The sequence below is a fragment of the Opisthorchis viverrini genome, assembly GCF_000715545.1.
Source record: "Opisthorchis viverrini unplaced genomic scaffold opera_v5_141, whole genome shotgun sequence".
NCBI lineage: Eukaryota > Metazoa > Platyhelminthes > Trematoda > Opisthorchiida > Opisthorchiidae > Opisthorchis > Opisthorchis viverrini.
Window position 1 is genome coordinate 502,873 of NW_008751798.1, and position 15,409 is coordinate 518,281.

General features: G+C 46.3%; 2 protein-coding genes across 2 annotated transcripts in view; one reads left to right on the forward strand and one right to left on the reverse strand.

Moving 5' to 3' along the window:
• T265_06672 (hypothetical protein) overlaps positions 1-14,911 on the forward strand; it is a gene marked incomplete at both ends in the record, with an annotated part of 43,030 nt that extends 28,119 nt beyond the window's left edge. The window contains 2 exons of the mRNA XM_009171997.1: positions 12,691-12,802; positions 14,837-14,911. Coding sequence (XP_009170261.1) covers positions 12,691-12,802; positions 14,837-14,911 — 187 coding nt within the window. The remainder of the gene's footprint in view (positions 1-12,690; positions 12,803-14,836) is intronic.
• T265_06673 (hypothetical protein) overlaps positions 5,841-15,409 on the reverse strand; it is a gene marked incomplete at both ends in the record, with an annotated part of 29,959 nt that continues 20,390 nt past the window's right edge. Inside the window, 3 exons of the mRNA XM_009171998.1 lie at positions 5,841-6,155; positions 11,797-11,985; positions 12,022-12,104. Coding sequence (XP_009170262.1) covers positions 5,935-6,155; positions 11,797-11,985; positions 12,022-12,104 — 493 coding nt within the window. The remainder of the gene's footprint in view (positions 6,156-11,796; positions 11,986-12,021; positions 12,105-15,409) is intronic.

The window sequence follows — 15,409 nt, forward strand, 5'->3', positions numbered from 1 at the left end:
ATCTGGCGACAAATATGAAGAACGCGCATCGGAACGAAGTCGTGTCCAAGATATGGGCCACCTCAATGTGAACGGCACGGGCAATCATGCCAGTGAATACACATTCCAGTCCACTATATTGCATAATATATTGAATACGAAGAAAAGCTCCTCAACCTGTCAACAAAAATAAGTACCTCTGAAGGGAAAATAATTCATACAATGATTGAACCCTCCAACCGCGAAGTTGTCACTCGAGAAGTCAGTCAACACGTGATCATGTGATATGGATTACGTGACTGAAAAATTAGTGGCACTATGCCCTGTCTAAGGGGGATTTAAACGAGCATAACCTGTCCTTCATGGACGAGAGGTTGTATTTCTTTGTAATGTACTACTCATAAGGTTGCTGAAAATCAGTCGACAGCCCAAGACGGGTTTCGCCCTTTTTGGGGCTCATCGGGTAGGCGCAGTCCCCGGGTTTCCGTCAACCTTATGTTCTACTTGGAACCAAATTGTACGAAATTAGCGAATATACACCCGTTTGCAAACCACTTTGGTTTTTTCGAGAGACTCACCTGGAACCCAGCTGAATCTCTCGTTTGTGATGTTCGCAGGCAACTGAATGTGCTGCACCAGACCGCTTCATGTTTCAGTCACTATGATACTCGAGATATCGCGATACACGTATATCTTGGTAATATACTACTCATTGTACTCATTGTTGTATTGTTCATATTCCAGCCGGGAGATGGAGTCTGAATCCCCTTCGAGATTCATGAGGTGCGCACCACCAAGATTTCCTATATATATATATATCCAGACTAAACAAGGTCAGTGTTACATCAACGCTTCTGCTGGCCCGATATCACTCAACGCCGTTACTTCCACCCTATGTGCAACTACACTACACTGTACACAATATATTTGTGACTGTGATGCTTACAACCGAAAATACCCTCTCTTGAAACATCGGTTGCCGCTTGGTTTCATCAGCAGGGTTGCCTGACTTGATGCATAAGGAAAAACATGCTACTACTGACGCCTCTCTTCATGATTTTCGCGTACCCTCCCTCCTTTCACCCTATCCTACTCAAATCTGAATGCTGTCTCTGTTTGTCCGAGCATTAGGCCTGACCGCTTTGTTTGTCATGCATCACGCCAAGCCACATATTCTGAGCGTGCAATTTCACTAACAATCTTATAAACACTTTGAAGTCTACTTTTTTCAAAGCTGTTCTGCTTAGTTGCCTTTAATGTTCGCGCACTGAAGCGAACGGGGTAACAATCGGCTCTTGCTCGTACGGTGGATTCCCTCTGCATGGATGCATCTTGTCGTTCAGAATCAAGGACCAAAGTCGCAAGCAATGTAATTGAAATGACTGCCCCATCTCTTCCAGTTCCCGGTGATGCGGAGGCCTCAGCGAGCTGGACTCATTGAGAGATCGATCGGCAGCGTATCTAGTTGATTAGATATCTGTTGATAGTATCCTCTTCGCACGGCGATGAAGCGTCCGTGTCGAACCGATGCTGGTGTCTTTGACGAGGATGCACAACCAGACAAAACTGAAGGTATCGACGTTTGGAGTACCATCACCGGCTCCTCGGCTGACGGGTTTACGAACTGGCTGGTCAGAAAGACAGCCTATTCAAGTGACAAACTATTCCACACATCATAAACGAGAGATTCAGTTGAGTCTCTGGTGAGAACCATATTGATTTGCAAATGAGTGTATTTCTCGAAAACAGTGCAATTTGGGTTCAATTAGATCATAATGTTGACGGAAACTCGGGGATTGCGCCTACCTGATGAGCCCCAAGAAGGGCGGAACCAGTCGTGGGCTGTCGAGGAGTTTTCAGCAACCTTGTGAGTAGTTTCCTTTATGAAGACAAACTTTTATTTGGGTGGGAGACATACACCGAGTATTTGCCCTAGAATTGACTTTATCCAGTGTGTATGAAACATCTGACGTTCACAACTATTTTAGCCCAACAGTCTGGGTCTGCTGAGGATGGCAGGTGGGTAATATAAGTTGTCTCCAGTTCGCCAGAAGTATCCCAAATGTACTGAGTCATTTGGATCCAACCAAGATCGCGCTAGTTTAGGTGAAATTGCGCTCAAAAAATGTCACTATGCCTTCATCGTAGGACTCCATATCCCTCTCCAGAGACTGATGGACAATAATTGTTCGAGCATTGACTTCCTAAATAGTTCTACCTGTGTAACGGTGATAATACTGATGGAGAGGCACGCGAGTAGTATGTGTTGTTCGTAGAATTTCGCTTTGCGTCTATTGAAAAAGGGAGATCTGTTGCGGAATTCGTGGAGCCACTTTGTAACATTTGCTTCGATTTGACCGACGAATGAGTGGAGTCAATGAATCTCTAGGAAAGTTCAAGAAGGCTCGTTCGGGAGATGGGTGTCCAGTTTTTGTGACTAACATGCAAATTAGAGTTTTGCTTCCCTGTTCAATGGTCTTTAACCGGTCAGTTGGCATTTCCTATTAAATAACTCCGCAGCGAAGGCCTTCTTCCTTTCACCTGAACCTACAACGTTTCTTTCCTTCAGAGTGAAAGAAATCTTCGCACCGATGCCTTCGAAAAGGCGATTGCGGATGTATTTTTCCAATAGTTACGTTGTGCTAACAAATATCAGTCGCCCAAATCTACACACTGTGAGCAACCTCTTTCCTGGGATGGGCTGGCCTTGGGGTTGTTGGGCCATGCGTTACCAGGTCCGATCGATATAACCGGGAAAAGTATCCTATTCAGCCTGATAAGCCCCCGTTCAAAATTCTTAAAAATCGATCAATACCTATCACCATAAGCTCCAAACTACGCAAACAACCCGCAAAGGATGGATATCCTCTTGGCAATCAAAGGTCGGCTTGCAGCAAGTACCTCTGGTCACTTTGAGGCAGCACCGACAGTGATCAGGAACATACATCCGCACACTACATCAGGGCAATACAAATGTACTCGTTCCCGCAACTTCCATAGATTCGCACATCATTGCGCAGTTGTTTTTGGGCTCCACAATATGCGCGCCATCGATTCACCCGTCCAACACATGCCTTCCCGGTCGGTTCTACTTAAAATCGCCAGCTAGTAAACGCTCTTGTTTCATAACCGACGCTTGAGTGCCGTTCAGCCGCATCGAGATAAGGTCTGTCCACTGGTGTTGTCGTACTATCATACGCCGGTTCTTAGTCACACCGATTTCACTACCATCATTCGAATGCCCTGTGCGGACCACATCCCGGGAAGAAAACAGTCAAACCCCATCCCAAACGCTCGTTTGCATCATGAGAATCAGTGAACTATGTGCATCAGCTGGACGATCGGTCTTTCGAGTCTTGGAAGGCTCTTGATGTTACGAGTTCTTCAACTGAATTTAAAATGATATCGTACGGGAATCATGGGCACGTATGCCCATGAAATCCTTTTCAGTGGGTGTTCTGAGTCCGCTGGTCGGGGTTCGTAGGGGGAATACTCAGTGCAGCGAGTGGGATTGCATTGACTGGCTACTTCGTAGTGAGAAGGGTATCTTCCATTTGAACCATAGTATGTCACCACAAAACTTCCCTCTACTTGGAGGTCTATTACAGTCCAAACGGTGGTTCGTTAATGGGGGCGAGATGGACCAAGTGGTTAGAGCGCGAATTTACTGACCGGAAGATCCGTGGTTCGAACCCGACTTCTCCCTCTCGACTCCTCTGTCTAGGCTTGGGCAACCTGGCAGTATCCCAGCCCTCGTGCTTCCTTCTGGTGGGATGGCAGCCAGGCACCGGAAGGGTGCTACAGCTGAACGACTGGTTCGTTAATTCTGACAGACTTCGCCAACTGCGTCTCACTTCAGCAGTCTTCGCATACCGTTTGTTGCGCCTCATGTGGTTTTTCCGTAATCCACACATTAGGCGAGCCGATACACCGTGCATTTTGCATCAGTGCAGTGTTCTAGCCGAGCGGCACCAGAATTGAGCTCCTGAATTGCACCTGTCTGTAACCCTCACACACCCGAGGAGAGGGTAACAGTGACGGCTCCACACGTGGTACATGCAACAAGCGCAGGTCTATAGATTGCATGTGTGAAAGAACTCAGTGTGTCGATTAGAATCTTGAGCGAGCCGCTTGGGTTTCGTTGAGGCGCATAAAGTGCACCGTCAGGGAAACTAGTCTTTGCCAGTACGTGGAGGATGATCGGCCTAAACATATTTCACAAATGGGATGTTACAAAGGCCATACTCTTGTTTCGGATACACTGTATCCATTCGCTTCAGTCAGTCCTGAAGGGCAAGCAGTTTATTCGGAATACTGACGTTCGAACAAGATGGTTGTCAAACCCACTAACGAGGAATTGTCTCACAAAGTGCAGGGTGTTTCGGGTGATATGCTTTCAAAATGCGACCTGCATTCAAGCGCCGTGCTTTCAATCTCTCTGCTTGTTTTTTTTAACACGCAGCAATACTTCGATTGATCATAACCCAACATTACACAAACTGGATATGAAATCCCGTGATTTTATTGAAATTGTGTTAGTGCACAGATCCCTTCATCTGAACAAAGTTTAGCTCAAAGGTTGTGGGAAACTGTACAGAGGCCAGCCATTCCTAATAACTGAACATAACTGAACTGGACGGATGTGTCACGTCACGAAGGCATGCCCTGATTGGTCAGAATGCCAGCCAATCCGAGCCAAGCACCTTTGGCTCGACGCTTCTCGCCCCCTCACGGAGATTCTGGCACGAACTTGTGGAACGCTCTGTGACTATCCTATAAATACAGTTGTAATGATTCTCCTTTGTCTCCATAAAGGGCTGTCTAGAGCTACTGTACCTTTTGATATACCATAGTGGGCGGAGCAGGAAGCCAAGCGACCGATACAGAGTTGCACTACCGTTCAGCAAGTTACAACGAAAACACAAAACATCTCCCGGTGAAAGGAAGAAGGCCTTCGGTGCGGAGTTGTTTATTAGGGAAACACCAACTGAACAGTTACAGACTATTGAACAGGGGAGCGAAACTCTAATATGCACCTTGCTTATAAAACTGAATACCCATCTTCTCCTTGAACGCATCTTTCCGAACTTTTCTGGATATTCATTGACTGTTACTCGAATGCAAGCAAATGCTACAGAGCGACTCCACAAATTCCGTAATGGATCTCATTTTTCAAGAGACGTGAAGCGAATTTACGAGAAAACATACTACTCACATGCCTCCAATCAGTAGTATCACCGTTACACCGGTAGAGTGACGTGGTGGATGGGAAAAATTTATGCGCCCGGATTACGAGATTGCTGCCACACGGACGCGCAAGAATTGCCGTTAATCATCGATGACGCACCAGTGCACCCTGGAAGGTATGTGATTCACGGTCCAACAGACAAATGCGTTCACGGTTGGGAGATACCTGTCGGTGCCCCGACCACTGTGCGATAACGAAATTCGGCGAGATAGAGACTCGGACAAAAAGACGGAAAACATTTTTCCGACGGCACCCAGGAATACGTTTTTCATTGGGAGGCCAAGGACCCCTAGCTCAGAATATCGAAAGCGTGATTGCTCAGTTGAAGAGAAGGGAATGCACATCAACTCTGAAGCTGGGTTTCTCGAACGTGGTTAATAACCTAGATATGGATCTCGTTCCAACCAGACTATTGACGATTGGTCCCATAAACGATGCAGACTTGTTCTAATCTGGAGCGGTGCATTAAACTAGAGAAATGACAAATGCGTATGCACAATAAAGCGTGAAAACACCGCCAGCTGATTAATTTATTCGAGAGCGAGCGAGACATAATCCGACTGTTGCGACAGGGTATTATACCCTTATCTTGTAGACAGGAGTACACAGAGTCGCTTTCACATAGTTTACCAAAGTTGCCGATTAAGGGATAACTGTATGGTTATTCAGAAACCGTTTTTTCATAAAAACGAATGTAGTTCAACACTTTAGGCGATGCGTTTTATAATATGTATACCAGAGTCCGTATAAACAGGGCCACACATTTCGTCTAGTTTCAAGTTGAAAGCAGCCTCCTCGAAAGGCTTTTGCATTTGACCACGAGAGAAGAAACCCAAGTCACCGCCCGAGGAAGCTGAACTGCAGTCACTTTCTGTGCGCGCTAGCTCTTCAAATGAGATTTCACCGGATTCAATTCGTTTTTTGTAGTCTGAAACAAGAAACAAAGTAGAGAAAGGAGACAATTGAGACTGGAAAAGGTGACCACGAAGTCGAGAAAATTGCAGTATGATCGGACGCAACGTTGAGAATCCACATGCATCAAAGTATAGGTAACTTCGTAAGTCGGAAAGTGAAGAGATGTGAGGTGAGTGTTACAAGCTGAGAGCAGGTCAGATAGATCGGAGGTCGAATCTCAACTAACCAGTATAACACAGAGAAGAAGAACAGTAGTACTGCACCCACCAAAGGTGACAGCCAATAGCACACGAACTGTGTGAAACTGATGGGATTGGACGTAGTTAATCTTGTCAGCAGTCCACTGCTGCTGATATGCTGTCATCAGTATCAAGTAGCTTCAAAATAGATGCTCTCTTGAACAGATTAAACCTAGCGCATTCCTCCATTCAGTTCACTTGTGACACCGAAAGATGAAAATGCATTCCACTAGGACGTTAAATAAGTCAGACTATCTAAGGGTTCCGTTTACAGAAGACCCATGTGGACACGGAACACTGGCCAGAGAATTGGCAGATAAGTTGATCGCACTGCACCATCCGATGGATAAGGGTGGGGTGACCAAAACTGCAGCAGCTAAAATCAATGTACCCATGGTTTATAACTGATAAATTGATTGGTTGAGAGTCCGTTGGAACTCTGCACACTGGATGGGGAAACCTAAGGCACACTGAATGCACTTCAGATCATGAAATTTTCCGGAGTAGTGTTTCAAACCACTGGAATTTGAAAGCGACGAAAAGCAACTGAAAAACAGGCTACTGTCGACCACGGTGAAGCTCCACCGTTACTCTGAGAACTAATCAATGAGGTGAATTCACAGGAATATTCCAAATTCCAAACTAGGTATCACACCAACTATACACTGCTAGAAGTACATCTGTCATCGACTGCTATTCATACTGGGTCCATGCACACTTGTAGTATCTTTTACTCGCCGATCCATCCGAATGAGGGGTAGAATCAGGAGTAGCTGAAAAGCTTGTTTCCCGTGAATGATTCTCTTGACCAAGATGTCACAAATTTGTTACACCAGAAATCACGTGCAAAGGTCATGTGACAAATGTGAGTATATATTGTTCAAAGAAAGAAAAAGGGACAAGGACGGGAACTATAAGTGCCAATGGGATAAGGATGAAGCCAACATCTGATAATTTTGTGGAACCAGATTCATAACAGTTCAGATCAATTGCGGATGCCGCACGGGTTTCTTTTGGACGCAAAGCTGTGGGTAACACGATATGATTCCAGTCGCTTTTGCGGTCGATCCAGAGTATTATCGATCGAGGTGACTGGAATCTGACCGCATTACCCAAAACTTTGCACCCAAGACAGGCTTGCGCGGCATCCGAGCTGGCCTGCCGAGAGTCCGGCGCCGCAAATCTACCGAACATTGAGAGCCTTACTTGTCACAAACTAGACATTACAGCAAAATAACTCTGGCAAGTTAGTTCGGCTAGAATGTGACGGCACGATCACCACTGGGAACGGTTACGTGTCGCGCACGAATATCAGCACAAAGTTTGCCTGCAGCCGCTAAAATTTCGCGGCCCTCCGCTCTACTCCCGGCGCGAAACACCTAACAACAACAACCAGATGGAAAAACACACTTTCATTGGCGGACGACGGTTGAGCGTCAACCATCTCTATGTGAGACGGTCTGTTGTCTGTTCCGGAAATTCTGGATCGCACCAATTCGCCGGAGGTATGCTGCGGTCAGCTGGCACCTGATATATCAGGTGGGTCCATTTGATGAACTCTTCTAGGCGTTGAGGATTGGAAGCACCAAGTTTCACGACCATAAAGTAGGACTAGTGTTACAATCGTCCTTGCGCTTCAGTCAGAGTCGATTCTGATGCCACAAATGGCACATGCTGACAATGTGTATTTTGACTTGTCATGGTACAGTCGAGATCTATTCAGCTACCAAGATGGAAAAAGCCGAGCTGCTTACGGTGAAGTTTCGTAGGGAAACGCCAACTAAACAGCATCGAAGGCGTAGTCTGAGTCAACTTAACTTTTCCCATTTGGATTCGTGGATTTATAGGACGTTTGGAAGGCGCCCTCCATAACTGACAGAACTGATCAAACAGGAGAAAAGAGATCAGCCCTGGCGAACCCGACTAATTGGGAGAAAACTCTCGGGATGTTCAAAGAATACTGTTGCATGGGAAGAAATGTGAGAATAGGGAGCGTGTGGTCATACAATTCAGGGGGCATTTTCATTTACCGCAGTACAGCTAAAATAGTCATTTCATCTAAAGCATTACGCATGGCGCATCTAAACGCTCAATGAACCCGTTATCAGGCGCTCTCAGATTTGCTTTCGAGATATCGGATTCGTTTCAGTATGAGGGAATTTAGCATCTATATCGACTGGTGTGGGGCTTATGCATTATATTTGTAGCAGTCCTTCGGGTTTCCCTTACAAAATCGTTCCAATTTCCCCACACATGCTCCCCTTCCTAAATGGGCTCACACAGTCAAATTAAAACACAAAGGTTCACCATCATCTTGAAATAACAATTGTTGAAGCACACATGACACAGGAGCCAATGCAGTACATATTGGTATTCTATAAACTCAAGGAAAGATACAAAGTGACAGCGAGCCACTTAATTTGAGCGCGTCACTAAAGCACCTAAATCGTTCAGCTGTAACACTCTTTCGGTGCTTAGCTGCCATGTCAGTCGAAGGAAGCACGAGGGCTTGCATACTGCCAGGTTGCCCAAACCTAGACAGGAGAAGTCGAGAGACAGAAGTCGGGTTCGAACCAAGGACCCTCCGGTCAGTAAATTCTCGCTCTAACCACTTGGGCCATCTATGTCAGAAGCGAAATATTGTTCAGATAAACCCAATCAACGTTTCTTAGACAGCAGTCACGTCCACCTCTATACTGTGTGAAATAAATGCAACGCTCGCTCTAACACTTGGGCCATCTATGTCAGAAGCGAAATATTGTTCAGATAAACCCAATCAACGTTTCTTAGACAGCAGTCACGTCCACCTCTATACTGTGTGAAATAAATGCAACGACTACGTCGTTAGAGGTAGTCTTCTGTAAGAGGAAGCGCTAACTGGTTAGTTGCGTTTTGGTACGAATTCTAGTATCGATCAACGGTCATCAACAGCGACAGCATGACATCAGTGTTCAACGCTTGTGCTTCGTTGTCGTACAAGAATGAGTTATTTGAAGGCCTTATTGTGAAGAAAAGAATGAACCTGGACAGGGAACGGACTTACTGCTAGCTTACTAAAATCATTCTGAGGTGCCTACACCTCCAGACAGTCATTCAGGCAACCTTAATAAAAACCGACAAATTGCTGATATCGATTAGCAGCCATATCTCGCAGCATCTTTGATCAGACGCAGTGGGTATCACGCAGTCTTCATCCTGGTAGGCGAGTAGCGACGAGGGCAACCAAAAATTTCGTAATCTCTATCATACCCCCCTGTCAGGTAAAGAGTTGCCGACCTGTCATCATCACCACCATCATCATCATCATCATCGACAGCATGACATCAGTGTTCAACACCAATGCTTCACTGCCGTACGGTTGTACGTGGGGTGGGATACTGCCAGGGCGCCCACACCTAGACAGGAGGACGATTAGGGTCCTCAACCAAAGCCTTTGGCTCAAAAGCCTAACCGCAAGGCAGCGGTTTTCGCGGGAAATGCAAATGCATTACCATTTCTACGGAACAAGTCGCCACATGCTCCAACCCCCAACCTGGAGGGCCAGGAGACTGTGTTCGTCAGACCTCTAACCATTGACCAAACTGGTATGAGACTCTGTGTGTCGCGGGACACTCTCCAGTATAGCTCAATGGATCGCTGAGGTGCGCAAACCGTCACACCACGGTAAGGTCCAGTCTCTTCGTGACGGTTGCCCACCTGTCTGAATTGGGGACGGAAAACAGCATTCTCTTCGGCAAAAGATGGTTCGGCATACGCAACACCTGACCTAACCAACGCAGCTTTTGGTGCTGGATGAATTCTTCTATGCAAGCCCCCGTTGCACTTACTTCCTAATTCCCTCGTTACAAATTTGCCGACACCAAGCCAAATGACTTATGGTTCTGAGACAACTGTCGAACACTTGAAGATGTCCCAGTTCCGCTGCTCGGGCAGGCTAAATCTCACAGCCATACAAAACAGCCCGTACAGTAACTTGATACACACATCTCTTGAGATTCAGGAATATACCGCCTTGACGCCATAGGTGTCCCAAATTAGCGAACTTGACCCGTGCATTGACCTCATCCGCCACACTGCAGTCGGAGCCACTAAAACTTCCAAGATACACAAAACGCCCCATAGCTTCGAATCATAATGATAATAATCGTCGCAACCTTGCGGTGTCTAGCTGTCATGCCACCCAAAGGGGTGTCTCTTCTAGGATTGTAAGTGGCGTGTTCAGTGACTGCATGTCCGCGAGCAAGACCTTACACTTTATAGGTGCAGAGCGCATACCAAAAGACGGGATGACTTCGGCCAGCTCATCCAAAAACACCCGCGTCTTCTCTCCAAAGGCGAGAACGATGTCGCCCGCATATTCCGGAATGACATGGTTTTCGTCAGCAGCTCATGCAACACCAGGGTTCTGAAGACATTCCAGAGTATGTCTCTGTATCTTATCGATCACGAAACTAAATAGCAATGGAGAAAGTGGGCCGCCTTGACGGATAATGCTTTGAGTACGGAAGTTTTAGGGGAGGTCACTGTATGTTGGCACAAGACCGGAATACAGAGAATTTATTAGCTCCACAAACCTCCAAGGTATTCCTGGATGAGTAAGCACGTTAAGCGGAACAGACTGGTCAACTGAATCGAACGCGCTCTAGAAATCGTGGACCTGACGGAGTGTAAGCGTTCGGTCAACGCGACCTCTACCAGGCCGGAATCCCGCTTGCTGCTCTCAATTCAGTGTTTTAGGAACCACCATAAGGCAACGAAGCATTAGTGACGCCAACAGTCTCGTTACGACCGGAGTCAAGCTGATCCTCTGTGGTTAGGACTTACTGTGAGCCACTTTTTTTAAATAGTTACTATCACCGATTATCCTTGTCATGATTTTTGTGTGCTTATTATTATAATTGCCATATAAACTTATACTGAACCTTTGTATGTACATTTCAGTTCATGCACGCTTGTTCTTAGACAAGTAAAACGATGCTTATCCTCGAAGACCCGGACTCTGTTCCAACTTGTTCTCGGACGCATTCTAAACGTCTCAATCCGGTTGTCTAGGACAGTCTCCCTTTTCCAAGTGCAGACAAACAGATCAGACAGAAACTGACTGAGAACTTCCATCCCAACTTTGGGAGGTCATCAGGGCCAGTGGCCCGGTTGCACTTGAGAACATATGCAGTCAAAAAACTCGATAAACATGGGCCAGAACTGATTAGGCCAGGTGGATGCGAATTATACGGAATAGGTATCAAGTAGGTAGGAAAAAAGCCAAAGTGCCTGATGGATGAAAATGTTCAATGTTGATGGATTGAAGGGGCCAATCAACCACAGTCAAGCAACTATACTAGCACAAATGAAGTAAACAACTGACACTTATATGAACAATTGGTTGATAACTAAGTAACATGAAATATTGCCTACTTTGAATGAGTTTGAGTGCATCCTCCTTGGACCGAGTTATTTTCGCTTCACGCCAAGAGGATGGACGTCTGGAACCGGAATGCTTGACCAGTAAATGCAGACAACGGACTTTGTCAGAGGACGAAGCAGGGTGGGTGGGAAATTCCCATTGCGATTCTTGTGTTTCAGTATTCACATAGTAAGTTTTGCCTAAGATAGTCGAAAACAACATCAAGGAAAACTCACCTGTGCTACCACTAACTTTGGATATCCAACCAGCTGGAAGATTCATGGAAAAGTGAGAAAACCGCTCTGATACTCGTAAGTGTCTGCAAGCTGAAAAAAGAACAGGGTTCATGCACAGCAGTCACAAACTCAGACCCACAACCAAACTAAGGTGACTGATGGCCAGCTCGAGAATCACGATCAAACAAAGGATCTGTGGACAATGTACTTCTAACATAACGAAAATCCATACAGAATGCTACCTCACAACCATTCAGCTGGATCTTCGACAACATGGCTTTCTGCCGCAGTGCGGAGCAAACGGCTGTTTCACCATTGTTCGGAATCAGCAGCAGGGCGAAATTCCAGGGGGTTTCGAACCTGCGACTGCATGGCTGGTAGTCTGATCTCCTCACAAATCGGCAACGAGAATCTGACATATGGAATACATGTCCTAACTAGCATAACCTATAAAGCGTGAGCAATTCATCCATCGCGGGCAAGAGCCTTTTTCTTGAGACCATCTGGCGTACCCCAGCATCGCTAATCCACTGTTCAATGAACAGTGCTTCGGAGACACCGATGGTCAAACGCTGACATCTTTCGTATGTCCTCTGAGCATGGAGGTCACGTCTCTGAACCATAAAGTATTATGGATCGCATCACCCGTGTAAACTCTGCTCTTGACAGACAAACCAAAGTCACGTCGGCGCCACAGGTCGGCAAAAAATGCCCTGGCCTTCTCGATTCAATCAGTAATCTCATCTCCAGACGGTCCACCGGAGCTTATACAACTGCCCAGGTAAGCAAATTTATCTACCACGTCCATTGGCTCGCCTGCAAGCATGAGGTTTGGGTTTGATACAACCCAGTCTTCTAGCAGCACCTTACACTTTGTAAGTGTGAAGGGCATGCCAAACCGTACTGCAGGATTATTAAAGCTATTTAAAATCGTCTGCGATCAGAGCTAAGGAGAGCGATATCATCCTTATACTTAATCGAGCGTCCGGGAGCATTTGACTACCGAGGTTTCAGGGACAGCCAGACACAAAGTTGACGGAGAAGGGTGAGAGAGGATAGCCTTGTCTTACACCATTGGAAGTGGTGAACTCAGGTGATGCATCATCATCGACAGCATGACATCAGTGTTCAACACCGATGCTTCACATGTGATGAGGACTTAGTGATCGAGAGGCTGTACGGCCGAATGATATCTCCGTTTGCGCAGGACAAAGGAAGGTTCGCCTGGGGTACCCTACTTTCAGCAGTTTACTTAAAGATCAGACGCACAAGGCAATGCGAGTGGGGAAGGATTTCGTTGGAGAGCTCTGTCCCCAGGCTCATGGAGTTGTTTTTCGACTAGTTTGGGTAATCTGTCGGCGGTTATGGTCAACCGATAGATAATCGCCATGTGCGGTCTTTGGCGTGAATCTTTTTTTGCCAGTCCTCCCTCCAGGAAAGGCAACCCCGCTGATTGTATATATTTGACGACACCTTACGGCCTTTACACTACATCCTTCTTCCGTCCTGGAGTAGAACATCGATACTGAATTCAAAACTGACACGTTTTGGATGCCGGTGGTCAGTAAAGTTTTTTTTCTAATAGGTTCCGTCTTATAGTAAATGTCAGCTCCAATCAATCAGCATTTTTCGGCGCAACGTGCAGTATGCATATATTGGAAGTACAATAAGACTGAGTGTGATGCATGGCTAGCAAACCGGTCATTCCTGGTGCGGGGACTTGCGAAGAGATCATTCAAACTTGAGGAAGAGGGAAGTGTAAGAATGGGACGTCACCAGTAGCATGCTTTCGCCAACCTGCCCTAGTGAATGCAACAAGTAAGTCGACCCGGCTGATGACAGCATGCGACGACCGATGTGGCATAGGTTTATTTGTTTGAGTGCAATTCACAGTAGTATGCTAATAACAACCTCGTAGACAATTTCTTGTTAGTTCACCACATGCAACTAGGACCTGCACGATAAATACCTCATTTTCGACTGTATAGTCGCCGAATGGCGCGGTAGGTATAACTGATTTGTGTCAACAACGCTCTCATCACATGCAAGTGGAAACCGTGTAAGTCGCCGGGAATTATATTTAAGAAACGTTGCACCTTACACAGAGGCGGAGAGCGACCGAAACAAACACTTAAAAACGCTGTCGCAGAGCATATAAACGAAATTAACGTTCTATTCATTATTAAAGTGCTGCAGAGCCCTTCATGAACTCCTCACAGGTAAAAAATGACGAACCAAAAAGTTGTGATAATAGTGATATTCCGCAGTATGAAATAGCGCCAGCCACCAAGCCAAGAGGATGATAAGGGTCCTCAACCAAAATATTCGGTTCGAAAGCCTGACCGCAAGGCAGTGGTGTTTGTCGGGAAATGCAAGCGCAGTTCAATTTTTTCACAGGTTGCCATACATGTTCTAACCCCCGACCTGCAGGTTGGATGGTTAGGAGATTGTAGTGCTGGCCAGAATTCTAACCATTTACCAACCTGGTATGAGAAACTCTCAAAGAGAGACTCACAAAGACATCACCCATTGAACCATAATCGCCAGTATGGTTCAATGGGTCTAGACCCACAACTGAGGTATCCCTTGACTTCAGTGATGCATTCAAACCTGTCGATCGATTAGTATTTTTAACTACACTTGCTCAGAAGTTTGCGAACATAATTCGATCCCTATCTTCACACTTATGAGCGTCTGAGAATGCATGGTGGGCTGTCTAAGGGCTTCTCGAGAGGACGAAAGCGCAGCACAATCTCTGTTGAGTAAACTGACTACCATCACAACGCTTTTCTTCATCTATCCTGCATTTTCAAAGTACAAAGCCATGCCCAACAACACCCTCAGTCCAGAGTCGGCGACTTGCGGTCTGGACCGGGCAGCTGGTGTGTGAAGGCCAAAGTCAGGTTGGTATATAAGCTGATGTCGAGCTACAAATGGTCATTCCTCGATTGCTCCTCTTGCTGCCCGGGTGTCCACGACGTGCAGGACGCCGCCACCACGGTTGCAACGACGCTACAATGTAGTGTGTCAAAATCGCACAGTCGACGAGAAACCGCGTGGAGCTGAAACGGGACGTAAATGGGCGGATGATAGCGAACACAAACGACGAGGGGTGCACGGAAACGGGAGAAGTTCTGTCAACCAGCACGTGATCCAACACACAACTAAGAACAGCACTGACGGAACACAAACATATATTCCAAAACAACAGAAGGGGCGGCGTCCCCACGAACGAGCGACAAGCGAAACGGAATTGTGTACAAGTCCGAACCGACAAGTGTCAGCCTGACCAAACAAGTCAACAGAAGAAGAGTTGTCATTGATGGAGGCCACGCGTTCCTTTTTCATATCGAGGTCCAGGGAATGGGAATCTACCTGGGAAAGAAAG